Consider the following 27,549-nt stretch of genomic DNA (forward strand, 5'->3'; position numbering starts at 1 on the left):
TCTTTGAATTTGTATGGGGTGTGTGTGTACATGTATCTGCATAAAAGGATAGTAGCATGACAAAGCAAAATATGAAGAATTGTGTCTCAAGCTACTTTGCACCAAGCCACTTATTCTGTGAACTCAAATGAAGTCTTCAAATCTATAAACCTTGATGTCACTGTCAATTAGAAATAAAACGGATGTCCTGTTCAACATATGAAAAGTCATGTAGGTTCTGAGAATTAAATAAGATGGACAAAAGCACTTAGTGAGAAAGTTAGATATCATAATTCAGAATAAAATAGAAAAACAGCCAAAAAATGGTTAATTAAAAATACATAAATATTCTGGTCACATATCCTTACCTGAGAAATAATGCACCTTTTTTCAGAAGAAGTCGAACTACCTTATCATGCCCATTTTTTGCAGCCAGGTGCAAAGGCGTCATTCCATGGAGGTCACCTTCATTCAAAAGCCTCGTGTCATTCATATCTTGCAGAAGCCTCTGACAGGTGTTGATACGCCCGTAACTTGAAAAAATTAGGTTTCATATTTTCAAAGCAAATATTAAACAGAAAGAAGGCACGCTCACAGGGTCAAGGTAAATGGACCCTTACCTGGCTGCAAAATGTAAGGGTGATTTCTTATCTTTGCTTTTGGAATGAATGGACACATTAAAGTCAAGGAGGTTATCTACAGAGAGAGGAATCCCGTGTCTACATGCATAATGTAGAGGAGTACACCCGTCATCATCTTCATCCATTACCAGCTTTTTAATATGTTGCATCTATGGAAAAAATTAATATTCTAAATATAACTGTTCTCAAGCTCATGTAGTGTTTTTCAAACTATCCTGTAGGACAGAATTTTCCAATGGTCAATATGTACACCTTGAGGGCAAAAATATAAATAACTCAAAGGTACTAGAGTAAAATTAATTTGGATGATGGTGCATGCTCTGTCTCCCTGAAACGTAGACTTCCATATTAAAGGTTATGCAAAGTCCTAAGAATAAGATGTGTACTTAACTTATTCAATCCAGCATTGCTACAGGCCACCCTCTTCAGCCCTCCTTTCACTTTTTTGTCCCAAATAACACTTAAGAACTTAATGCTAATGTGTCCCATTAGACAGAAGGAAGGAGATGTTAAAAATTAGGTTTACTTTATTTTTATATGAATATTAAATTAAAAAATGAATGGAAAATGAGCACTTAGTCCAATCAATAAACATTTTTACTTTTAAACATGCAACTACACGGATTTTTATTCTTAAAGACTTTGACAATGTTAAAAATCTATTATAAAAATATGGAGAACTTCAGATACACCTAATAGTCACTTGATAAGTATTAGCTGGTGAATATAAATACAGAGATAATGTTTCAACCTGTCAAGTGAAATATGTTGAATAGTTTGTTTTTTTTAATGCTTATTCATTTATTTTGAGAGAGAGAGAGTGCATGCAAGCATGAGCGGGGAAAGGACAGAGAGAGAGAGAGAGAGAGAGAGAGAGAGAGAGAGAGAGAGAGAGAGAGAGAGGCGGGTGGTGGGGAGAGGGAGGGAGAGAGGGAGAGAAGAATCCTAAGCAGGCTTCGCACTGTCAGTGCAGAGCCCCAGGCAGGGCTGGATTCCAAAAACCGTGAGATCATCATCTGAACCAAAGTCAAGAGTCAGACGCTTAACTGACTGAGCCACCGAAGCACCCCAAATAGTTTTTCTTAATTGATGAGTAAGTATTATGAATTCACTCCCATACTTGGCTTTTCCACTGATATGTAATTTGTAATAGTTAAAATACTGATGGAAAGCTAAATTATAGATGGGGATATAGAGAGGGCACCTGGGTGGCTCAGTCAGTTAAGTGTTCAAATCTTGACTTTGGCCCAGGGCGTGATCTCACGGTTTGTGGGTTAGAGCCCCACATCTGGACTCCATGCTGACGATGAAGAGCCTGCTTGGGATCCTCTCTCTCTTCCTCTCTCTTGCCCCTTCCATGCATGCTCTCTCTCTCAAAATAAATAATAAACTTAAGAAAAAATAGATGGGACATATAGGAAACCTCTCTAACTTGAAAAATTCAACCCCAATGAAATTTATTATCATAATCATCACCATCATGTTGTAAATATTAAAATATGGAATTTTTACTTTAAAATAATTTTTAAATTCCAAAATGAGACTTCATAATAATAAAAACCATAAGAAAAATCATTTTACCTAACTCAGTTTATGGACATCCACATATATATCTTTTACCTGAACCCAACTTGCTTTATGTAAATCCACATATATATCCATTACCTGCATAAACTCAGGTCGCAGATTTTTTAATCCATGAGGTTGCTGTACAGTCAAATGCAAAAAATTACGTCCAAGATGATCTTTTACGTCTACATGGGCACCTATAAAAACATAATATAAATATAACTTCTACTCATTTATTTAAAGTATGACCTATGGTTGATTTTCAGTTTAAGAAAATCAAAGATTTTTTACTTAAAACTTTGTCAACCATTAGCTTACAGGAAACTTTATTTATAAAAGAAAACTGTATTTAAAATGGATTTACCTTACTGCGTATGTGTGTATGTGTGTGGGGGGGTAGAGAATCTATGATTTGTTGCATTAATTAATGTAGGAGATCTCACCTTTTTAAAGCATAAAATATAAAGATGGAGAGATTAGATATCAAGAAAAAAAGGGACAGTAGTTATCTTCTTTGTTATCTTTACATCAGGTAGTACCTACAATGGAGACAGTTGCAGTACCTACATCACAGGATTAATCATTGAGAGAATGTAGATAAAATGTTCAGCAGCATGCACACAACATAAAACTTGTTTTATAAATGTCATCTATTATTGTTCGAAATTATCTTTTTAAGGATCACTCCCTTACTGAACTTACAATTTTTCTAGACAGGGCAAGTGTTCTATTTATCTCTGTATTCACAGCACCTGGCCCAATGCCTGGCACATGATAAGTGGTTAATAAATGTTTAATATCAAATTAAGTAGTAGTTGTAAAGCTTGGCCTGGTCCCTCATGGTACCTTTAGACAGTAGCAAATTTACAATATTCCAAGATGCAGAAGCAGTTGCTAATATAAGTGGAGAACGTCCTTCCGAATCAGTGCTATTGATATCTGCTCCCTAAAATAAAGAGTTTATGAACAAATTAGCTTACAAACTGCAATCTGTAAATAATGTTAATTCATTGAAATAAAGTGTCCATATATGGCTAGCATTCAAATGTATAACTATATAACTACTTGAAATCTCCCTAGAATTCATATGTTGTAGCATCAGAAATCAAGGCATTCTTTTGTAATTTCAACAAATTATCCTCACGTGTTAACCTTTTGACTGACATCTGGTGACAGATCAATGTTATTACCGAAATCATAAAACTAAAATCCTCTGACCTATACCAATAGTTTAGTTCTCAATGTAAGAAAACATTTTTAAATATCCATGATAGGGGCGCCTGGATGGGTCAGTCAGTTAAGTGTCTGACTTTGGCTCAGGTAACCATCTCACGGTTGGTGGGTTCCAAGCCCCACATCCAACTCTGTACTGACAGCTGGGAGCCTAGAGCCTGCTTGGGATTCTGTGTCTCCTTCTCTCTCTGGCCCTCCCTCACTCACACTCTCTCAAAAAGAAACATTAAAAAATTTTTTTTGAATATCCATGATAAAAAAATCATCCATATTTATTGCATATAGGATTTTTAAAACATTCACAAGAAATAGTTCACTTAAAAAAATCTACTTCATCTAAAATAGATGAACTTAAATAACTGAAGTAATTCAGATCCTAAAGTAAAATTTTAGTCAAATATCTGATAAAATGTATACTTAAAAATCATATCGTACAGATAGATTTTAAATTAATAAGTCAATATTTAACATTATGTGTTACGGTTATAATATTTTGCAGGACCAGAAACAAAAGCTTAAAAAAAATTCATGGGAAGAATTCTGTCTCTTGGACAGGGATAAAATAGCTTAAACTCCGACTCTGGATATTTCCCTGTTCTTTGGGGACCAATAAATACAGATGATGACCCCCTCTGAAAGCCTGATATTGGTTAGTGAGCTCCTGCCACAGTTCTCTTGCCAGGCAAAGACACAGCTGTGTTCGCAGAAAACCACGCATGACAAAACTATGGCATATAATGAATCTTTCCAGGATTCCTCTATGTAAATATCACAATTTCAATAGTTGCTATTGACAACAAATGCCTGAGGAACATGACAAATGGAACTACATTCATTGCTGATATGGTGGGGCTTAAATACATACATCATATAGTCATCTGTGTAAATGACTTGTTAAAATTTAACTCGAAAGTCAACTGAGTACACCTCTTAGAATGAAAAAGATTGTGTGCTTTCAGTTGTAACAAACTCTGGACAGTATTTTTCTCCGTTTCCATCGTTGGAAAGACGGTGCTGAGGCAGCCGGGGTGGAAGCTTACGGAGAATGTGGAAGGTGACGTGTACTGCCTGTCCTGTGTCCCTCTCCAAGCTGCTTGTGCATGAAGAGTCAGCAGAGCTGTGAAGCCTAACACTCCTCAAGGACTGCTTCACAGAACTGTCCTTGCTATGTACCCACCAACTCCCAACACTAAAAACACGGGTACAGTTTCTGCCCAACTTGGTGGTAATGAAGTCCGGCCATTATGGATTCGTATACAACATACTCTATTTGTAAATGTGTCAGTCATCTTTTTGTAAACTTTTTTTGCTGATAAGTAACAAAATTTGGCTTACTTTTGAAAATCCATTATGTAATTATATGATTTTCTAACTGTAAATAGTAATAAAACAAAAAACTGTCTATAGAATAGTTACCACTGAAATTAAGTAGTCTGCCAGTTCATGGTGATCAAATAATGAGGCTCTGCAAAAAGAGAATGATAAGCATATTAAAGTACTACTGATATAAATATAAAATAAAGCTATACTATACTCAAAAAGTTTATTTACATTATCACTTAACAACATAATAAAATGCTAGAAAATCAATAGCCTTTCAAAATTTATAATTGATTGTGATTTAGGGTAATATTTTCAAAGTAATAGTAATCGAGAAAGTTCAAACACATCACAATATTTTCTTCCTCATCTTTTAGTAAAGTGGTTATGTCCTCATCAAATCATCTTGAACATGTGAAGTGAGTAGTAACATCTGTCCTAAGAGCTTAAAGTAAACGACAAAAGAACAGGCTGCTATCACTGTGATCATGGGGGAAAAAACAGTTGCATGCAAGGTGCACCTACAATTCACCTGCAATATTCAAAATGCCCTCTCTTCACCAAAGTTAACAAAGCATTAGCTTTCCTAAGGTTTTATGAAGCCAAAAACAAATTATGGGGAGAGTTGAAGTCATTGTGGCATTATGTCATAGCCAGTCACAAAATGACATTTATAAAGCAAACCAAAGTTTTCAATCTAAAGTAAAGTGCCTCCATAGCAAATGTTAATGCTAATAATTGAAAGCTTATGTTTCGTATGAAAATATAATTTCTTTGTCCCTATTTAAGATTATCTCATCTGTTCTTAGCCTCATATATAAATTTCAGAATCAGTTTGTCAGTTTTCACCCCAAATTCACAAGAGGTTGTTTTATATTTAAATTACATTCAACCTGTTTAGTAATTGAAGGGAAATGAATAATAACATTATGAGCCCCATATGATTTGTTCTTGTACCCCCCCCTCCCCCCAGTCTAGAGCTTTGCTACTCAAAGTGTGGGCTGCAGAACAGCAGCACTGGCACCACCTGGGAGTTCATTAAAAATGCACATTCTCAGTAGATGTTAGCATTGCGGCTTGGAGAGGTAAATGATTTGCCAAATGTTACATAGCCAGGTAGGGCTGGCACCCCATTCCCCTTACTCCAAAGCTTATTGTTTCAGCCAGAATAATGTACTGAGGTCTTTGCACTGTGGTAAAAAAAGAATTCTAGCCCAAAGAACAAACCTTCCTTTGAAGTTCAAGATAAACTCCAAATGTCACTGGCTATTAGAAGGATATTCCAGGATTCTAAATCAGTATTAGGTTAATTAGAATTGGGCTGAATTGGTCCAAGAAATCTACAGCCAATCCAAGGTGAGTATGTCCAACTAGAGTAGTCACCAGGCTAAAGACACTTATGGGTAAGGTGAATGGATTTTTTCCTTAAATAATTTCTTCTTATGCATACTTGTACATTAAAGCTGTGATCTAAATGCACACATTTTCACTATATCCAGATCATTGGGGTTCTAAATTGGATATAACCTGGAAATAGTTACAGAGTTTTAAAAAGTTCCTAAGACCATCGTGAAGAATCTGATGTAATCTGGGATATGAACTGGCAGGAGGACTTTATAAACTACCCCCATGATTCTAAGGGGCAGCAATTTGAGACTCTCCAGTGTGGACGTCAATCTATCTTTTGTTTTTGTTCTGATCAGCCATTTCATATCACCAGTCTTTTATTCCAAATGCCAATTTGTTTTTAATAATCTGTCATCTTAATCTACTTATTTTCACATAGTTGATTATTCCTTCCTTTAAATTTCTGAACATCTTAAATAGCCTTATTTTCAAATTATTTTCAGCTTGCTCTATTATTTCTATTTCCTTGGAAGCAAATTACCCTTTTGTTGATCTTGCTGTCCTCTATAAATTTTCCTCATTGCTATGAAATTTTACTTTGCAAACACATCCTAAGTGGGAGGTTCTTTCCATTCGCACATAGCTCATTGTGGCTGGTGCTCTTACTAGCGTGGACATTCATATCCACCTCCCTAGTTGAGAACTAGATCTTCCATTGGTAGCCAGAGTTTCTTTGTCCCTGAGGGATAGTGTAGATTTCCTGGTCCAGTTACCTATTGGGAATACTCAGCTCTTTCCTGCCATTCAGGGCTTCTGCATACTCACAGTGTGTGCGTGAGAGAGAGAGAGAGAGAGAGAGAGAGAGAGAAGACTCATCTTGCCTACCTCTTTCACTCACACAGGAAGCATTTAATCCTTGTCTTCCAAAAGGAATTGAACTCAGTCCACACTGCCTGTTTCCCATCCTACCATCTAGTAAGCCTACAGTTTCAGATGCTTTTTTTTTTCTGATGTGTATTTCTGTTAAGCCTCAAAAAAAAAAACAAAAAACAAAAAAACAAAAAAACCCCACACACATTTATCTTGTTTGGTGCTTGGTGACCATTTCCTAAAACTGGATGCTTTGAAAACATTTGTAATTGTGAGGGTGAGTGGAAAGGGTAATGGGGTGTGAAAAGTGGAACACCCCTATGTATCTGCTCCATTATCTCTAATAAACATGAGAAGACACATATGACGAGTGAAACAGATTAGAAAAAGGCTTGGAAAGGACATGTCTGTTGACCTCCTGTGCATACAGAGAATTCATCTTGAGCCTATTCCGCTGGCCTGAGAAATGATCCAGAACATGCCACTGGAAATTTTATTTTATGAAAATCTATTTAACGCTCTAATTTTAGAGGAACACAGAGATTCCAGCTGAAACACAGAATCTTTATGTTATTTTCTTCTGAACTATAGAATCTGTTACTATAAGCACTAACTTTTTCTGGCAGCGTACAATTTAATACATGAAGACTGAAAATGTGTACACACAATGATAGGTAGGAAACTTGCCTGTGAAGGAGTGTCTCCTGATTTCCATCCACTGCATTGACGATATCACTGCTACCAGAATAGGAAGATATCATCAATTTAACAATCTCAGTGGCTCCCTGGGTGGCAGCAAAGTGAAGGGGTGTGCACTTCCCATTCTGCAAAGAGGTTTAATACCAGAACCAATATTTAAGTCCAAATTTAAGGATATAACCTAAATTCAGCTCTGGGTTTTTTCTTCCCAAGTCAACAAAATCAAGCATCGATATAAGAATCATGGCTAGCAATTTTGTTTCCATGCAATCTGATAGCTCTTAACATCTCAGTATCTCTACCGTCATTATCAGTATCATTACCTGTACTGTATTTGCATTTGCAATTGTTTTGGGTAGCTCTTAAAATTCTTTGGCTAGGCTTAAATTTGGGATATTTTCTTGTTCTGCTTCTACATGAGCAGCAAAAAATAATACCTACTTCAATCTAAATTAAATGTAAAGGAGTTATAAAGCATTTTGGAATCTAATTTATGCCAATTCTAAATAAAAGTAGCATGTAGAATATGAACAATTACTTCCATCAGATCCAACTGTGCGCCATTGTCCAAGCACATTTTAATCATTTCCAAGTCACCACTTTGAACCGCCATGTGGAGGGGACTAGCTTTTGCATTATTCACAAAGTTAATATGAGACTCTCTGCTATATCCATGTTCCTCACCTTTAGAAGAAAACAATTCAAGACAACAATTATTATAAATAAATAAGAGGAATTTTAGGGAAAAAAGGACATTTAGATTTATATAGAAGCAGGTGTATAAACTCTATTAAATATTTTTCAAATTAATAGTATCCACCAGAATAGGATTCTTTACAATATATAATGTACGAAAGCCTCTACTCACCAAACTTTAATATTATTTCCATGCATTTTTTGGCACCTGAGAATGCAGCCTGATGAATAGGGAAACATCCCCATTTATTTGCCTTACATGGCTTAGCTCCTTTATTTAACTGGAGTCAAAGAAAAAAGTCAAAGGACACAAGTTAAACCTCAAATCACAAGGACAGACAAGAATTAAATGCCTCTCCCAGACAATTTCATTATTCTCGGCAACACTACATAGAAAAGCTTCATAGACTATGAAATTTAGGCACGAAAGTAATTTTGGAAGTAGGCTAGGATAATGAACTAGAGACATTTTATATTTCCAAAGATGAAGTAACAATGTGGACATAAACATAATCCTTACACTCCAAACTAAAGTCAACACATTTTTCAACGGAATTAATGAAATGTTTAAAACATTACCATGACTTCTATATCCATGCTCAATTCTTTATGTTAATAACGTGATAATATTTCCCAGATTCTTTCCTCTCACTTATGTAAAATTTATAAGTGGTAAGACCAGCACTCTTGTTAAACTATGAAAATCAAGTATTTTCATTAATGGAAATACTCTGCTAAAAGGACAATAGAAGAACCGAATCTAATGTTATCTTGATCTGAGTCCATCATTTTCAACTATCATTTTTTAATACATCAATGAACTTCAGTTTTAAGTGCCTTTTATTTTCACAAAAGTAAAGAATTTGAAAAAGCAGAATAGTGTGAAGAGGCTAATATTACCTGGAAACTCACCTTTGAGGGACAGTGTTGGTTTACGTTGTAGGAGACATTTGTCTTATTTCTTTGCAAAAGTAATTACGTGTATACTGTGTAATCACACTGCTTAAAAAGATTTTCTTAATGACATTCTTTAAAACTATGATTTTATTAAGTACATATTCCATTTTTGGATACACAAAAGTTTATACAATAAAATCTCTATTACTAAACTTTTTTTCTCAGTTTTCTCCAATATATATCTATAGATAGATCGATAGATATACATAGATATGTATCTATATCGATATGTATATATGTATGTAACACTGGCATTAAAATCAGTAATAGCTTTAATTATATCCTTGGAATGTATTCCAAGAATTGGAATTGGTAAATCAAAAATATTCATACTCACAGTGAATGAAATTCTCTGATTCATTAAAATTTCTCTAACCCTGAACATCAATAAGGTTGTTTCGTCCTTCCAATTTAGGAGACGAAAAAATGATCTCATTGTTTTAATGGGTTTCTTTTTCATTATTAGAGAAATTAAACTTCATGTGTCCCTTGCCAATATTCTGTAGAGCACTCTCTTTTCCTCACAAATTTGTAAGAATACCTTATAGACAAATGTTTATCCATTTAAAAATAAACAAATGGATGTAATTACACACTTGGTCTGGTTCAGCTCAACTGATGTGCTATCATCCGATACTGAACTATCTGTACGTTCCCTGGATAAGGCCAACATGGTACTATGTGTTACTCTTAACTATTTCAATCAATTTGCTAGTATTTTTAAAATTTTGCATCTATGTTTATTTACAGGTAAAACTGGTCTCTTTCTTTTGAGGAAAACTGTCAAATTTTGGAATTATTATTACTTTTGCTTCTTAAAATTAATCTGGAGGTTTTCGCTCTTCTCCAGTGATATAAAATAGTTACTTGGAAACTTTTCCCTGAAAGTTTGAAAGAACTTGTAAAAAGCTTATAAATTACAAAAGCAAACTACAAAAAACTACAAAAGCTTATAAACTACAAAAGCTTATAAATTAGTTGGCTCCAGAGCTTAATAATGCATTTTTAAAACTTTTTTATAGTTCTCTACAGGTCTTTAATTTTTAAATTAATTTCTAAATTTCAATTCCTTTCAGCTACTCATCCATTTTCAGGATAGGATTATGCACAGTGATCTTTTATCATCTTAAAATTCTCCATCATATCCAAATAAAGTCCTCTGTTATTTGCATTTTATCTTTTTCTGTTTTATTCAGACTTGCCAAAAACAGCTCTATTTTATCATCATTTTCAAAGAAACAACTCGACTTATCATATAATGATAATGATATAATGATAATGGCTTTTTCCCAAAAGCCATTAATTTTTGTTCTCAACTTTATTCCTTTATTACAGTTTTGTTTTATTTGGGGCTCTTTTTCTAAATTCTTGGCTTGAGTGTTAACTTATTTTTATTCTCTTTTTGGTCCAATCATGACATCTTATAGGAATATGTATTTTTTTTCTCCAAAACATCTAACACATTAGAACATATTTGTAAATTTAAATATTCAGAAAGCTATTCTAAAATTATTTTTATTCTGTTTTCCTACTCTCTGGGATAGTGAAGAAAAAAAATCAAGTGGTAAAAATATATAACCTGGCCTGAATAACATACAAGTGATTAAGGGATAGTTGAAAGAAAGCTATTTTCTGGAATTCTAATACCACACTCAGAAGGGACACGACGTAGTCAGTCATTTAGATGGGCATCTCCAGAGTTTCTGTGGATCACATCAGAAAATCTCACCAGGAAGAAAGGGCTGGCTCTTGTTTTAGGGCTGTGGTTAAGGACCTTGGTCATTATGCCATGCAGGGCTCCCTTTCTGAGAATCTTCTAGTCCTGCGAACATGAATGGCTTCTCTTGGTTTATATTTCATGAGCCCAACAGTAAGTTTGTAGTTGACTATGTTTCTCTCTCCCTAGACCATTCAGAAGCTCAGATCCACTTTTACTAGCACACAACCCACTATGCTTTGTATTTTGTAGTCTCGCCTGACCACCAGCTTCATATTCACTTCTGCTGTCCATACTTTCTTTTCACTTGTATTTTCCTTATTGTTTTCCTGTTAGCCTTCTGTAAGCGATTTCAGATGGACTTAAGATTTAAGGGGTGTGTATAACTACAAAAACATGAAGAACTTTTTTTCTGACATTTTCTGCATTTTATATTTTGCTAAGAAGAGAAGCTGAGAGCTGTTATAAATGCCGATAACTCATGCTATCCTAATGGAAAGAAAGAAGATGGGGACAGGGGTTAAAACACAAACCAAGATTTGCAGTGCTTCACTATTATCTTTGGCGCATGCGATTATCACAGCTGTGTTTCCATTTTCTCCTTCCAAATTAATATTAGTGTTGTTGTGCTCAGTCAAGACCTACACAAAAGAGGGGAATAACGGTCAGAAAGTTAGCTTTCAAGTTTCCAAACACGGTACTTGTCTTCCATTAGATTATAAGCACCTGCATGCTAGGGACCATGTCCTTATTCATCTTTTTTTCATCTTTCTCCCACAGAATCTGGCACAACATAGTTGGTACTACATAAGTTTCTCAAAAAGATGAAATAATGGTGATTTCTATATCACATCGATTTAGGCAATATGGAGTTGTGAAACTGGAAATAGAATATGAATTATGGATGCTAGTAAACGTAGCTCACTTAATACTTTTCACTTGTATTAAATGAACTATGTTGACTAATATCTTCAAGAAAATAAATCTGTGGAACCATCTGGAATATGTGAGTGTGGAGCGGAAAGGGAAGGGAAGAAGAAGAGGGAGAGTGAAAGCGAGGCAGGGAGGGAGAGGAAAGGCCGCTTTCTCCTCTCTAGCCATTTTTCTTGTACCTCTGTTCCAAGTATTGTGGGAAATGTCAATTAAAACTCCATTCTCTTCAGCATAGAAAAGAGAGTTCACATAATGCTGGTATGGGTTAACTCAATTCATTCAAACTTAGTCTGGAACAGAAATTTATTGTAGGATGTAATAAATTAGCATTCCTGATAAAATGGTTATGCAATTTTTCTGATGGAACTTAACGACCTGTTGCCCCCTCACCTGGCTGACTTCTAGCTGATTATTGGCCAAGAATCTATAGATCTTTAACCAGTCTTCATTTTATATTAAATTTAACAATAATTATCTCATATAAACGTCTCTCCCAAGACAGAAATCTTTGAGTTGGCCTCCTAGAGGTCTTTTCTCTCATGGTGAGACTATAATAAAACTATAATATGTGCTTACAACTAAATTGCTTAAGAAGAATTTATTAAATAAGCTGTTTGCTAGAAACCTTGACTTAAAAAAAAAAAAATCACACAGAACTCCTTGTTAATAGAACGTGTCCTGATAGATCAGCAAATGAATTAGGCTTCCTAATTAACTCTGCTCATAAACCAAAATTAAATTGAGATTTTAGTACATAAGAACACGTAGAAAATTACTGACAGATGAAAGAAAATGAGAGCACAAGTTCAGTGTGAACCTCAGGCACTTTCACATTCTGTTCTCAACAAACACTAGATTCTCATGCAAAGTAACCTACCAAGTCTATAAGATTTTTCTCTTTGCCCTCTTAGAATCAGAGACCATAGATTTATGGCACTTATTAGGGTGTTATTGCTTACTACCATAAGCACAGTTTTTCATAAAGCTGTGTAAAATTCTATGTGGCAGAGGTCCCAGAGAGAGCAACTAAACTGTGCCCACTTCAGATTCACTCAAGACCAGGCAAGTCTGGAGGTTTGCAGGTGAGGCCTCCAGAGGTCCCTTTGATAAAAATCCAGGAAGCCTCATGGGAGGCTGAAACCACTGGATACTTAAGGGTTGAGCCCTAAGGACAAAGGCCAGACTACCTGCTAACCCCCAGGCCAACGCGTCCCACGGAACACTAAACACACCACTGGTGTCTGCACAAGAACCCGAGGTGACATGTGAATAACAACTTTTTACTTTACAACCATCTAGGCAGTGGTGGAAGGCCTGGGGGAAGGCTAGCCAAGGAGACAATGGAGAAGCATTCTACATTACGGCTGGTGGGGTACAAGCCGGACCCAGGGGCGCAACTGGGAAGGGTAACCCCAGAGGCTTGTTTGTAAGCACATAAACACACCAAAATTCCTCCTCCTTCCATTCTCTTCATCTCTGGTTCAGTAAAGGGGTTTGGAGACACTTTTTGATGAAGTTATTATGACTGGTAAGACCAAGCAAAGGAGAGACCACTAATTTCAATTCTCTTATAACCCAGCTTTTTTTCTTGTTCTTGTGTCACCAGGAAATTCTGTTATATACACCATCTAGTTTATAAATCAGTTATGGGCTTATTTCTAAACTCTATTTTGTATTTCTATGTGATACCTTTCTGTATCTGAAGATTTCTGATATCTAATTAACAGCCTTTCAACTGTTACCTGCCTTTGAATTCCCAAATCAAACTTTCACAGTCAAGATTAACTGAGTACTTGGGCACTTGCTTCTGAAAAGAGCCTTCAGAGGAAGCACAAGAGTTCCTTGAGGAAACATGTGGCCTCTCTGGGTGGGGAGGGGAATCCCCACAGTCACTAGTTTCCAATGCAAATGGTAGAGAAGGAGCATTTGGCTCAAAAATAATGCAGACAATTAAAAAACAGTTTACTGCCAAAGGCCTTTTCAATAACCTCTTCAAGGGGCTGTCCTGACCCATCTTCTTAGGTGCTGATACCTAAGTTCCTCCATTCTCCTTCGGGCAAAATGCCCATTTACTCATTCATTCACTTATTCAAGAGCCATCCTTTACCAGGTGAGAACTGGAGAGATTTATATTAGTTGCACACAGTCCCTCCTTCAAGGATAACCAGCCAAAGCAAGAGAAAACCAAATGAACATTTGATTACAACATCATGTGTTAAGTATTATGGTAGAGCTATATACAAGTTATAGTGGGAAAGCAGAACGCAGGCTCCCCTCACACCCTCTATGCTTGGCCTCAAGAACCCAAGGACCCAAGAGGCTGAGAGGAAGGTGTTTGGGTTAAAAGGGGCATGGAGCTCAAGAACACCCCTAGGATTTCTTTGGTAATTTATCAACAAGGTAGGTTTTCGTGTGGTATGATGGACCAGAAATTTTTCCCTCAAAAGTTGAAATGCTAATCCTCAATGTGATGGTACTGGGAGGTGGGGCCTTCAGAAGGTGATTAAGAATGGCATTAGTGCCCATATAAAAGAAACCCCAGAAAACTCTCTTAACCCCTTTCACTTTGCAAGGACACTAAGATAACAGCCATCTGTGAATCAGGAAGTGATCCCTCACCAGACACCGAAACTGCTAGTGCCCTGACCTTGGACTTCTCAGCCTCCAGAACCGTGAGAAATGAATGTTTGTTATTTAAGGCCCACAGCCAATGGTATTTTGTTACAGCAACTTGAACTGGCTAAGATATGTGGCTTAGCACAAAATCCAAGTCATTTTGTGCAGTATAATTTCCTTAGGAAAACTTACTCTCGGTTCCAAATTGCCTCCTTTAGAAATGGATATCTGGTGGCTAACAGACACAAGAAAAGATGCTCAGCGTCACTCATCGTCAGAGAAATACAAATCAAAGCCACACTGAGATACCACCTCACACCTGTCAGAGTGGCTAAAATGAACAAATCAGGAAACTACAGATGCCGGCGAGGATGTGGAGAAACGGGAACCCTCTTGCACTGTTGGTGGGAATGCAAACTGGGGCAGCCACTCTGGAAAACACAGTGGGGGTTCCTCCAAAAATTAAAAATAGATCTACCCTAAGACCCAGCAATAGCACTACTAGGAATTTACCCAAGGGATACAGAAGTGCTGATGCACAGGGGCACACATACCCCAATGTTTATAGCAGTGCTTTCAACAATAGCCAAATTATGGAAAGAGCCTAAATGTCCATCGACTGATGAATGGATAAAGAAGATGTGGTTTGCATATACAATGGAATACTACTTGGCAATGAGAAAGAATGAAATCATGCCATTTGCAGCAATGTGGGTGGAACTGGAAGGTATTCTACGGAGTGAAATAAGTCAGAGAAGGACAGATATCATATGTTTTTACTCATATGTGGATCTTGAGAAACTTAACAGAAGACCATGGGGGAAGGGAAGGGGAACAGAGAGGGAGGGAGGCAAACCATAAGAGACTCTTAAATACAGAGAACTGAGGGTGGATGGGGGTGGGGGGCGGGGGAGAGGGGAAAGTGGGTGATAGGCATTGGGGAGGCCACTTGGGATGAGCACTGGGTGTTGCATGTAAGCCAATTTGACAATAAACTATATTAAAAAAATAGAAATGGATATCTGGAACATATTCCATTTGTAAATTTCATTGCCCTTTAAGTAAGCATGTGTGTCTTCTAATGTGTCTATGAAACTCTGCGATGCAATTTAAAAGCCTTGGACTAAACCTTACCCTTTAGACATTCACCAGTATCTCCACTATTTGACAGAACTCACTCTGAAGGTTTGGAAAAAATAAATTCCCCGAAAGTATGGTTCTTCTTCTGCTAAGACATGCCAGACGCTAAGGCATGTCGTCCATCCTAACAAAAGTCGTAAATCACAATTATGTTTTCTGTGTTCACTGAAGCACTCATCACTGTCTTCCTTTTCATCATTAAATCAGGCAGGTAAAAAAAGTAAAGTATTAACTCACAAACATGGAAATGAGAACAAAATTACTAATTCTTGCTTCCAACCAGTTATGCAACATTAGGCAAATTATTTCATTCTATCTGTGCCTCAGTTCCTCAGCTATGAAATGGGGACAATAACAGTCTGACTACAATGTTCTGTTTCTTTTAATGATGATTAAAAAAATTAAAATATATGAATCTTTTTAGAAAATGCTGGCGCATAAAGGCAAGACTATCATCATTAATCATCATTGGCTGGTCAGAAGTAAAACCAACATTATTACCACTATTTCCATTCGCTCTGGTAAGGTTAGGTTGGCCACTCTGGCTCAGGCAGAGACCACAGGACGTGGGTCCTATCCCATGCTATGATGGGGAGATGGCACAAGCCTTACCTTCATCACCTCATTGTGTAAGCCCTGCACAGCGATGTGAAGAGGAGCCATCATGTTGCTGTTTCGGAGGTTTGGGTTGGCTCCTTTGCTAAGAAGAAACTTAACACTTTCAACCTGGTTTTTTTCTGTGGCCCAGTGCAGAGGGGTATTTCCATAATCATCCATCACATTCAGCACTAGAAAAAGACACCGAAGTAAGGATTAGATTTTGCTTGGACTATATCCAACACCTACTGATGCCTATTCACTTCAAAGCTCAGCGCCAAGTGCTACTAACACAGGCTTCACCTTCTGTATAATAAAATGAAGGGGTGGGCTCAGTCAGTTAAGCATCCAAGTCTTGATTTTGGCTCAGGTCATTATCTTGCAGTTCAGGAGTTTGAGCCCCGCATCGGGCACCATGCTGACAGTACAGGGCCTGCTTGGGATTCTGTCTCCCTCTCTCTCTGCCCCTCCCCTGCTCACTTGCTCTCTCTCAAAATAAACATTAAAAAATTGTTAATTAAAGTATTGCTTCAGTTCTTAAGACACATCTAATGGACACCTGAATATACAGCAGATATGCTGACGTATGGCATGGACTTTGTCAAATGAGTTAGATGTCTGTCTGCAGCATCCGTAAGAAATAGATTCTCCTACTGCTACAAGCTTTTATCTGTGGTATGAATTTGGGGATAGTTATACAATATTGAGCTCACCTAAAAGCAGAAACTATATGCCAGGAACTCTACTAAGTTCTATACAATCATTATTGCACCCAACCCTTTAAGGGCCCACAAGGAACCATGAACATTTTTCAGAAAGGTAAAGAAAAATGAGCCTTGGAGAGTTTCAAAACCTTGCCAACATTACATAGCTAGTACAGAGTTCTACAAACTGCCTTACCTCTTTGAACCTCAGTGTTAGTATATTCAAATTTGGTAAGAGGGAAGGAAGAAGAAAAGGAAGAGAGAGGGGAAGGGAGGAAAGAAAGGGGAAAGAAAAAATTTTAAATAGATATATTTCACAATGTTTGGGGGAAAAGAGTATCAAATCATGTCTTCGAAGATCTTAGTAGAGTTATTTGGCCCATAGCAATGGTTCAAAAAATGTTAATGAGAAAAAAAGACATATCACTAATAAACTAGAAGACTGGAATTAGGGCCTGTGCTCCCAATGCCATATGTGGTTCCCACTTATTTCTAGGATACAACATATTGTACTATTTACCCTGTGGGCTCAGCCTAAGAATATGCCCTTTCATACCACAATGTCTTACATCTGTTCTAAAATAGACTTGACTATATGCTTTTTAATTAGTGGCAAAATATTCTTATGTCTGAGGCGTGAGGAAAGTATTCAGTCACAAATATTATTTGAGGACCATCTGGAACCATGCTGCAGCCACATTTCACATTTTTTCTTTTTCTTTTTAAATGTTCATTTATTTATTTATGTATTTATTGAGAAAGAGACAGAGAGAGAGGGAGAAGGAATGCGGGGGATGGGGCAGAGAGAGAAAGAGAGAGAGAGAATCCCAAACAGGCTTCATGCCCAGTGCAGAGCTCAATGTGGGGCTTGATCCCACAACCACGGGATCATGACCTGAGCTGAAATCAAGAATTAGATGCTCAACCAACTGAGCCACCCAGGTGTCCACCCCTCATTTTGCTCCTTTTAGAATGTATCTTTCCATTCTTTTCACTCACCCAAGTACCTCATTCTCAGCAACACAAGTGTGCACGCACACACACACGCCCTCTCCCTCATACTCGTACACATTATTTGATCATTTTGATTGATCAGGACACTCAAGTATTTCATTCAGCCCCAACTTAAATAGGGGCTTAAAATTATAAATTCCCATTCATTAAATAACTTGAATTTGACTTTTATCTCCATCACTTTCCAGAAATCATTTTTACAAAGGTCACTGAGGCCTTTTAATATAAGGATTATTGGGATCTTACTTCTATTTGATCTCTGTGATACAGTATTTCTCATTACTCATCTAACCAAAAACTCTTCTCTTGGCTTGTGTACCATTAATATCTTATCCATCACATCTCACCATCCTCTTGTTGGTTTTTCTTCTGCCATCTGATCCTCGGTATTTGTGCTCTACCCTTAGCTACCTTTGCGGGCAATTTCATGGCCTCCTAAAGGATCTCCATGCGCTTCCACAGCCTCGTTGGCCCTGTGGGGGCAGCTCCCTTCCTTCTAGAGTTCTAGTCTACTAGAACACTAGCTATTAATCTACTAATCTACTGGACATTTTCAAGTAGCTGTCCTCTGGGCCTTTCAGACTCAGTATGACCAAACCAAATTCACTATTCCTCACATCTTACTCTGAGTTTTCTTCTGTTGTTTATTTTTTTTTAACATTTATTTTTGAGAGGGAGAGAAACAGAGAAAGAGACACAGTGCGAATGGGGGAGGAGCAGAGACAGAGGGAGACACAGAATCTGAAGCAGGCTCCAAGCCATCAGCACAGAGCCCAACACGGGGCTTGAACCTGTGAACTGCGAGATGACCTGAGCCGAAGTTGTATGCTCAAGAGACTGAGCCACCCAGGCGCCCCTGTTTTTTTTCATATGCCTTCTTTTCTGGATGGCTATACTATCAGCCTCATCTCCTAAATCAGGAATCTCAAAGTCAGTTCAACCACTTGCCACTTTCTCTTCACGTCAAATCTCTTATCAAGCACTGTCTGCTCTCCATGCAAAAGAGCTCTTGATTCTTTTTTTTCCCTATTCCAATCTCAAAACCCTGGTGCACTCTCACCTTTTCTTTGCTACTAAGATAGCTTTCTCATTGGGCTTCCACTTCCAATCTATCTTCTACAATATTGATAGAATCATCTTAAATAATGAAGGTCTTATCATAACATCTCACTGCTTAAATCTCTGTGGCATCCCCCTTCCTTGTTACAGTTGAGTTTCTCCAACAAGATGGTGTATGCACAAGGCTGAACTAGGGGACGATGTTCCATCTTCTTGGAGTCTCAATTTTATTTAATGATATGAAATTTAAGTGCAGAATGACCTCAATGGAAATAATAGAGAAGAATACATAAAAAGCATCTGAAGGAAATCTGTTCATGTTGTATAGCATCCCAGATATTTGTACCATCCTTTGCAGTATTTCAGTGGAAATATATATTCTTTTTTTGAGAGAGAGAAAGTGCACGTGAGCGGGAAAGAGGTGAGAGGGAGAGAGAGAGGGAGAGGGAGAGAGAGAATCTCAAGCAGGCTCCACATTCAGCATGGACCTCAGTGGAAACATTTGAGGAACACTGGCCCAAAGGGCAAACCACACTCCTGAGTAAGATATTCAGGTCCCTTATAATCTGGAACTAATATGCCCTTCAAAATTACTTCATACCACTCTTTCCAATGAATCTAACGGATGATGGACTTATGTAGCACTTATTATAACATTTCGTCACCTTCAAAAGAGGAGTCATTGATGATCATCCCCATCAGCTGCACTTGACCTTCTTCTGCAGCATGGTGCAGAGGGGATGCATTCACATCATCGTATTTGCTTAACTTCTTTCGTTTCTTCATCAAGTTGTTAAATCTACATGTACTTCCTTCAAAAACCACCTGGAAGCATACAAAAAATTGTTACCTCCAACAAGTATATATAAAACTCAATACAGATTAACTGTTAAACGGTTACTATCATCCAAAACTATTTATCATGCTTATGATAAAATATTTTTTAAAGAACACAAAATGCACACAGACATATAGAAGGTACAAGTAAATGCTTGAAAAGTTTTGAAGTAATTGTAAGGGACATGATCTAAGAAATACTAAGTATAGTGAAAATACAGAGAAGTTTTCTTTGTCAGGTGAAAATGTACTTAAATTAAAGCATGGGGGATTTGGGTTAGATAAAAAGATTTTCATGAATGCAAGGATCAAGTCATGTAACTTACGTGGTCAGTACCCTAAAACAACTGCCCACTCACTGCCCTGGGATTAAGTAATTCCTCCTCTTCTGACTACTGGAATCCTGCACCAGGCCAATTCAGGTCAGGTTCACCTCCTCATTGTTCTCTGCACACTGGAAATGCCAGAATTTCTGTACACTTACTTAGGACCAGATGTCAGGACACTGAGAAGTGACACAATTTGCCCAAAGGCATGCTAAATGGCAAAGTGAGAACTTGAACCGGAGACGCATGGAATATATATTTTGGCTGACTGGCGAATGTTGGAGAAACCAACATACAGTAGAAAGTAAAGCCGAGGTAAAAACCATCATCACAGAATGAACTCTGATACAGTAAATGCTTTAATCATAAGCCATAAGAACAGACTTTGTAGAGTAAGCTCAGTAAGCTTTTGGCACAGTTGATGTTGTCACTGCCCTATAAAAGTGTAACTCCAAGCACACGCTCACTTCCACTGATGTCAAGGGAGGAGTGTGAGCTTTTATGAATACCTGTTTTTAACACTCTTTTCTTCCTGTTTTTTAAATTCTTTATTATGATCGGACTGAGGATGATTTATCATAATCATAATTCTTCCTTGTAAAGTTTGTGGGGACAGTGTTGACATTCTGCTTTTGATTCTCACAAGATATGAAAAATTCCCAAACAGAACCTTTTCTAGAAAATCTCATGGCCTAAACAGACTAAGGTAACTAAAAACTAATCTTCAAAAATAATTTTATTTGATGTTATTAGTGTTACTCTAGCAAACAAAATTTTTTAAAAGCCTTCATGTGATAAACTTGTTTCTATTATCCTGCCTTGCATTATTTAAATTTTCATAAATACTTCAGATCAAAAAGTATATTCCATTTTTCTAAAAGTTAATTAATGGATCCTCTCTTACGATCTGTATTAGCTGACAATCTAGTTCCCTATTCAACTACTGGAGAATTCTTAGTATCGGTTTTATACAGAAAATTAAGAATTTTCAAAATAATTATACTCATTTATAAATTATACTTCAATTGACTGATAAGAGAATTATTCAAAGTTGCTTCTAGAATTCCCCCTTATATTTGAAAGTGAGTACTAGGTATGATCCATAAATATGAATGACATACCTTATTCTATTGCTAACATTTTTATATTGCTGACATAGGATGGTATTATTGATTACATACCAATTTGAAGACACTGGAAATTGCACTGAATTACGTATTTTGATATTTGCTTGCCAAAGCCAAATTGCAGATTTTGGCCCCAAAATAAGGCTGTAGCCAAACCCTGGCATGTCCCTGAACAGTGTACAAGTGTTCTACTGCAGAAGCTAACCTCTTCTAGCCCCACGCTGTGCTGTGTTCATGGGGGACTTAGCGAGAGTTAAACCAGGCTGTCTACCAGAGTGAAGCGTGCCCTTCTCTCTCTTCTTGTTTCCAATCCAATGCCCTCCTTAATTCTCCCTCCTCCTTGAGGCCTTCATGAGAAATACAAGATGCTATTCTCTAGCCTGGTCTTGCTTTGTCTCTCAAAAGTGCCCAATAACAGGCCACAGGACATATGGGGACATTACAGCACTGACAGTTGCTGGAATGTGTGTCATGGATTCCCTTTTCCTCCATTTTTAAAAAATTTCCGATACAGTAAATATTGGTGGCTCTAACCCCAAAACAAGCATTCTTTGGAATCTTCAATTTGAACTTTAAAGGGATTCTAAGACAAAAAAAAAAAAAAAAAAAAAAAAACAGTTTGAAAAACACTCGTTAGTTCTTTCCTCACACTGTCTGTACTGAATGTGTACCACACATTTGGATACTTATTTTCTGTGATACTTTCTACATGTAAATAAGTATGCCAGAAAGAGACAGTGAAGGAAGGAAATAAGACCCAGAGCTCTTACAGAGCAGCAGGTGGGGCCAAATGGACCATTATATGCTGCAGAATTTCCCCCAGACTACCTTTTTAAAAAGCAATGTGGAAAATTAATGGAACCTCATTCCATTGCTATGGTAATGTATGTACTAAAATTATTTCTCAATGGTCCTTTCAGCTTTGCAAATATGTGACCAAATAAGACATTTGTCTGATTTTTTTCTGAAGATATTTCTTAATATTTCATTACATGAACCAAAAGCAAAACATTTTATAATAGTCCTAGAAACCACTGTAGAATAAGTACTTCCTGACAATGCTGAAACCTTCTTCAAACAGATGATCCAGGTACTTGCTTTAATTGTCTTTAGCTATGACTAGTCACATTTGACACACATGAAATAAAATGAAGTGTTAAAGTACTTATTTTATTTTATTGAGAGAGAGAGAGAGAGAGCAGTGGAGAGGGGGAGAAAGAATCTTAAGCAGGGTCCACGCTCAGTGGAGCCCAACGTGGGGCTCAATCCCCTAACCCAGGGATCATGACGTGAGCTGAAACCAAGAGTCAGGTGCTCAATCAACTGAGCCACCCAGGTGTGCTGTACCTAATGCATTTTAAAACATAGTTAATACACATGGAGCATATTAGCATTCACTCATCAAATGTGAGGCTGAAATAAATAAAACAAAATCCCTTAAAATTTTGAACTTTGGGTTTTGCTCTGTTATCATGAAATAGTCCCAGAGAAATAAATCACTTTTCCAGGACAGTCCTTTAAATACATTGTATCACTTTTCAACTACTAAATTCTATGTAAGCTACACATAATTTTAGTGGATGAAGGATAGAATAGCATCCAACCATTTACAAATTTACAGATTCAGTTATAAATTTAAAATGAATTTCTTACAGAAATAAGCGAATTCTCAATGTCTCACCCAGCAAAGGCAGGGTTTGTCTAATTCCATTTGGAAGTATTTTAGCCACTGAATTTGATGTTCTTCCAGTGATAATAAAGGGATTACACTGCCCACCCCACGGTGCCAGAAAGAACAATTCACAGGTCTGCTCAGCGATGTGCAGTCAACACAAACCCAATTACACACTCTGAGAACAAGTACTAAGTTCAGATACTCACAAAGTACTGCTGAATTCACAATGACAAAAGAGCATCTAAGTACTTTATATAAGCTCATCAGATGTGCTCAACAGTCTGAATTCAGTACATGATATGTTAAGGCAGGCTTTGAAGAGACTGCTTAAAGAAAGTTCTGAAAGTAAGCCAAGGAGGTCATTTAGAGAAAATTATTATACATTCAATATAGTTTTTTATGGTCACAGAGTTACTTCAGATTCTCTTGATTTCTGAACTATATGACTAGCTATGGAACATGATGGACTAGATCACTTTTAAAGAAGTTAATTCTAAGCCCTTTAAAATAGAGATATCAAATACATTTGTTCTAGGTTGCCTCAGTGAAATACATACAAGCAGTAATGGAGTAAAAAAGAGGGAACCTAGGTGAAAGACTGTAGCAAATGAAGGGTCAAATGCTTATGTATTAATTCTCTTGAAAGAAAGTCATGAAGGGGCGCCTGGGTGGCTCAGTCGGTTAAGCGGCCGACTTCGGCTCAGGTCATGATCTCGTGGTCCGTGAGTTCGAGCCCCGCGTCGGGCTCTGTGCTGACAGCTCGGAGCCTGGAGCCTGTTTCGGATTCTGTGTCTCCCTCTCTCTGACCCTCCCCCGTTCATGCTCTGTCTCTCTCTGTCTCAAAAATAAATAAACGTTAAAAAAAATAAAAATAAAAAAATAAAAAAAAGAAAGAAAGTCATGAAAAAAAGCTAAAAGCATCAGATGGTTCTTTTCCCACATTTCTCATCTTGTAAAGTTTCTCCCATCCTTTGATTTTGTTAGTATTCCTGAAATAGTGGGTCTAGGCTGGAGAAAATATACACCATATCTTTTTAATAAGGAAATCCTTAGAGTAAGAACTCTCCACAGTATTATACGTACTTATTTGTAATTAGTCTCACCACTGACATTTCTACAGAATGATCTGGAATTATTGTACATAATAAAATACATAAATCCCTCAAACTACAAGCTCTATTGTGGCTTCTAAAAGTCTCAAATAACCTTAATGGCTCCACTTGACTTAGGCAATAAAACTAAAGACAGTTAAATAAAAACCATGAAGAAAATGAAGTTTGAGACTTTGTGCTGCAGAAAACCTCCGGTAAATATCTAAGACAAAACCACATTGGTAAGTGAAGGATCTCGGAAGCGATTTTTGAAATGTAAAATTTTCTTCCATTCCATAATATTAATTCCGAAGACATTATCCTAGTGCTTGAAATCAACTGGAGAGCTCAGGTCTTTGGGTTAACCCAATAGATTCCGGTTAATACTCTAATACTAAGGAGGAGGAAAAAAGTGTTTAATCTGGAGGTGCAAACAGAGTCACCTTGGGAAGTCTGGTTTGTCAGTTTATCTGACTTACTACACGTGCCTGACTTACATAATTGGCAGCAGTGCCAATCTGGTGATTTCAATCAAAATTAAAGCTCTTGGGGCACCTGTGTGGCTCAGTCGGTTAAGCGTCTGACTTCCAGCTCAGGTCATGCCTTTGAGCCGCTTGTGCTGACAGCTCAGAGCCTGGCGCCTGCTTCGAATTGTGTCTCCCCGCCTCTCTCTGCCCCTGCCCGTCTTGCACGGTCTGTCTCTCTCTCTCAAAAATAAACTTTTTTTTTTTTTTTTTAATTAAAGCTCTTGATCCTGCTGGGACTTTTACATACATGCATATTCACTAAATGTACTGACAAAAGAAACTGCATCTACCTGTGATGCAAAACAAAAACCCTGTCCACTCTTGCTGGACCAATGAATGATAAACTCATACAAGAGACTACTATAAAGCTGCAGAATAAGAGTGAAGTACACCTCCAGGTGCTGAACTTTAAAGTATTCTAAAATATAACATAGTAAGTCACGGGCGTGTATTTGTGCAACCCGCGTCTCCCTCCCTGTGCGCTCTGGAAAATACACAAGGAACTGTTAACATGGATTCCACCGTGGAAAGGGATTCCAGGTGGGGCACGGGAGACACACTTGGGACGTTTTAACGCTTAAAAAGAGACCCTTCTTCCCGCCTACCACGTGAAGACAGCCAGGGGCGGGTTTGCAGAGCCCCCAACAGCCTCGGCGCTCAGACTGCGCCCTGCCTCTCTGGAGGTCAGGGTGTCCCGGGAACCGTGCAAACAACAGAAACCCGTCCTAGCCCTCGGGGTCTCGCGAAGACCACCTACCCTGCGTCCAACGGCCTCCTCTTTCACAGTCCTTCCCGAAGCCCCCACTCCCTGGAGGAACTGCCAGTCCCGCCATTTTCGGTACTTTGGGGTAAGTCCCCGAAGCCGCAGGTGCCCGCCGGTGAGCAAAGGCGGGCCGCGCAAACCAGCGGACAAACACAAAGGACCCGGCAGGCTGCGGGGGCGCCTGGCTAACGCGCCCCTCGGGGCCCCCAGTGCACCGCACACACGCCCTGAAACCCACCCGCCCACCTCGCGGCGCTCGGCGCCCTCGGGTCCCGGGGCAGCCGGCTGGGAAACCTTGAACGAAGGAGCGCAGAGTTCAGCAGAGCCGCCCCCGCCCGTGCTCCGGACCCGTCCCCACCGCCCAGCGCCTAGGGTACCTTCAGCGAGTCCTTGCGGCCGTCCATGCCGTTCTCCACGCCCTGGTAGACAGCGCCCTGGGGCTCCTGCTTACCCCCAGGGCTCAGCATCTTCCTCAGGCTGCGCCTCATCGACCGCACCCCGTCGCCACCTGCGCCAGCTGCTCCCCACGTGCGCGAGCACCTGCGGCGAGAGATTGTGGGGAGGCGGCCGGAGGCCGAGAGAACTTCTGGAAGGGGTTCTTCGGCCCCGGGGCCGCTTGCAGCGCAGGAAGCAGGAGGGACACCGGGAAGAGGCAGGGACACAGACCTCTTGTCCGCGCGCGGCGAAGGGGTGGCCGCGCCGAGACTGTCCCCCGCTCGTCGCTTCGGGCCCAGAGCACGCACGACTCGCCTGTCCGACCTGCGACCGCGGCAACGCACCCCCTAAGTCATGGTGTCAGGCCAGTGTGGATCCAAGGAATCTGGAATCTTTTATAATAAAAACAGTAAGAACCGCCCACCGCACAACCGGGGAGAGGGGCGGGGGAAGGAAGGGAGGCGGGGGTGGGGTGGGGGGGGTGATAGTTGAGAATGAGAGAATAACTGGGTACATTGGGAAGATTTTTAATTTTTAGGATGCCCCCCCCCCAAAGCTTCTGAGGTTGTGTTTCTCATTTCATTTTAGAAGTCTAGCTCTTTGACTTGGAAATAAGGTTTTTAGAAAAGCGTCTCTTTCCAAAAAAAAAAAAAAAAAAAAATGAGGGACTAAATCCTAGCACCGGTTTGAGCAACTAGATCAGGTCTCTTAGCACCTCAGGTTCCTTTTCCTGTGGATGGCAATGCTTATCTCATGATTTGGTGTTTCACAATGGCTGAAAAAGTTACTTGTTAGGTTAAAGGTAAATCCTATCGACTCCTGTGGGCTGTTTACCCTCAGCTTTGTTTGAAAGGTTTATCTTCACGGGCCTGCACTGCATTTGTTAATCAAGGGCATGGGTGTAAATTGTGGGGCGGTAGGGTCTCCTCTCAATTGCAGAGGCCACTTCTCTTAATGTTCATTCAGTGGAGCCTCTGAAACTGTTGCAGTGATGTTTAGGCTACAAGGTTAGAAAGAAAAACAAAAAACTTCTTTCCAAAACTGATTAGCTTTGCACCCGCCAGCACTTAGCTTTGGCGGTCTCTTGTCTGGACAATCTGTGTGCTCCTTTAAGGCCCTTGATTGTCATATTCACCTGGGAATCTCCAGCACCTGTCGCACGTGGCTCCAGGACCTGGCCATAGATCCTACACTAAATAAAGATTTGTGGACTACTTGGCATAGGGGCCACACTGGGTTGAACTTAAGGGCAGGTAACCTAGCATGGTGATATTCTGGAACTACGAAGCCCTCGCCCTCAGTCTATCAAGAGATATTGCAAGTTGTTATCAATTTCACCTGTGAAGTGGAATGCTTTAGGGTAATATTGAAGTTCTCACCATGTATCAGTTTGCCATTTACCAGTTGATGGACATTGGATTGTTTCTAATTTTTGTCTATTGTAAATAATGCTGCTATGAAATTGTTCATGCACATCTTTTTTGTGGACATGTAAATTTTCATTTCTCTTGGTTAAATACCTAGTAGTGAATTGCTGGGTCGTATAAGTTCAGCTTTGTATGAAATTTCCAAACTGTTTTTCCACAGTGGCTATGCCATTTTACGTGCCCACAAGCACAGTGTGAGGTTTCCAGTTTCTCCATATCCTCACCAAATCTTGGTATCAGCAGTCTTTTT

General features: G+C 38.7%; 1 protein-coding gene across 1 annotated transcript in view; it reads right to left on the bottom strand.

The window, feature by feature from the left end:
* TRPA1 (transient receptor potential cation channel subfamily A member 1) overlaps window positions 1–26,228 on the bottom strand; it is a 54,466-nt gene extending 28,238 nt beyond the window's left edge. The window contains exons 1-12 of the mRNA XM_019453265.2: window positions 25,815–26,228; window positions 19,757–19,916; window positions 16,330–16,505; window positions 11,562–11,669; window positions 8,527–8,635; window positions 8,197–8,342; window positions 7,647–7,783; window positions 4,839–4,887; window positions 3,036–3,135; window positions 2,286–2,386; window positions 600–769; window positions 348–512 (exon numbers count right to left, since the gene is read on the bottom strand). Of these exons, the coding sequence (XP_019308810.2) occupies window positions 348–512; window positions 600–769; window positions 2,286–2,386; window positions 3,036–3,135; window positions 4,839–4,887; window positions 7,647–7,783; window positions 8,197–8,342; window positions 8,527–8,635; window positions 11,562–11,669; window positions 16,330–16,505; window positions 19,757–19,916; window positions 25,815–25,925 (1,532 nt within the window). The 5' untranslated portion in view covers window positions 25,926–26,228. The remainder of the gene's footprint in view (window positions 1–347; window positions 513–599; window positions 770–2,285; window positions 2,387–3,035; window positions 3,136–4,838; window positions 4,888–7,646; window positions 7,784–8,196; window positions 8,343–8,526; window positions 8,636–11,561; window positions 11,670–16,329; window positions 16,506–19,756; window positions 19,917–25,814) is intronic.
* Window positions 26,229–27,549: the final 1,321 nt, after the last annotated feature.

The sequence above is a fragment of the Panthera pardus genome, unplaced genomic scaffold, assembly GCF_024362965.1.
Source record: "Panthera pardus isolate Hobbes unplaced genomic scaffold, ASM2436296v1 HiC_scaffold_7, whole genome shotgun sequence".
In the NCBI taxonomy this organism is placed as follows: domain Eukaryota; kingdom Metazoa; phylum Chordata; class Mammalia; order Carnivora; family Felidae; genus Panthera; species Panthera pardus.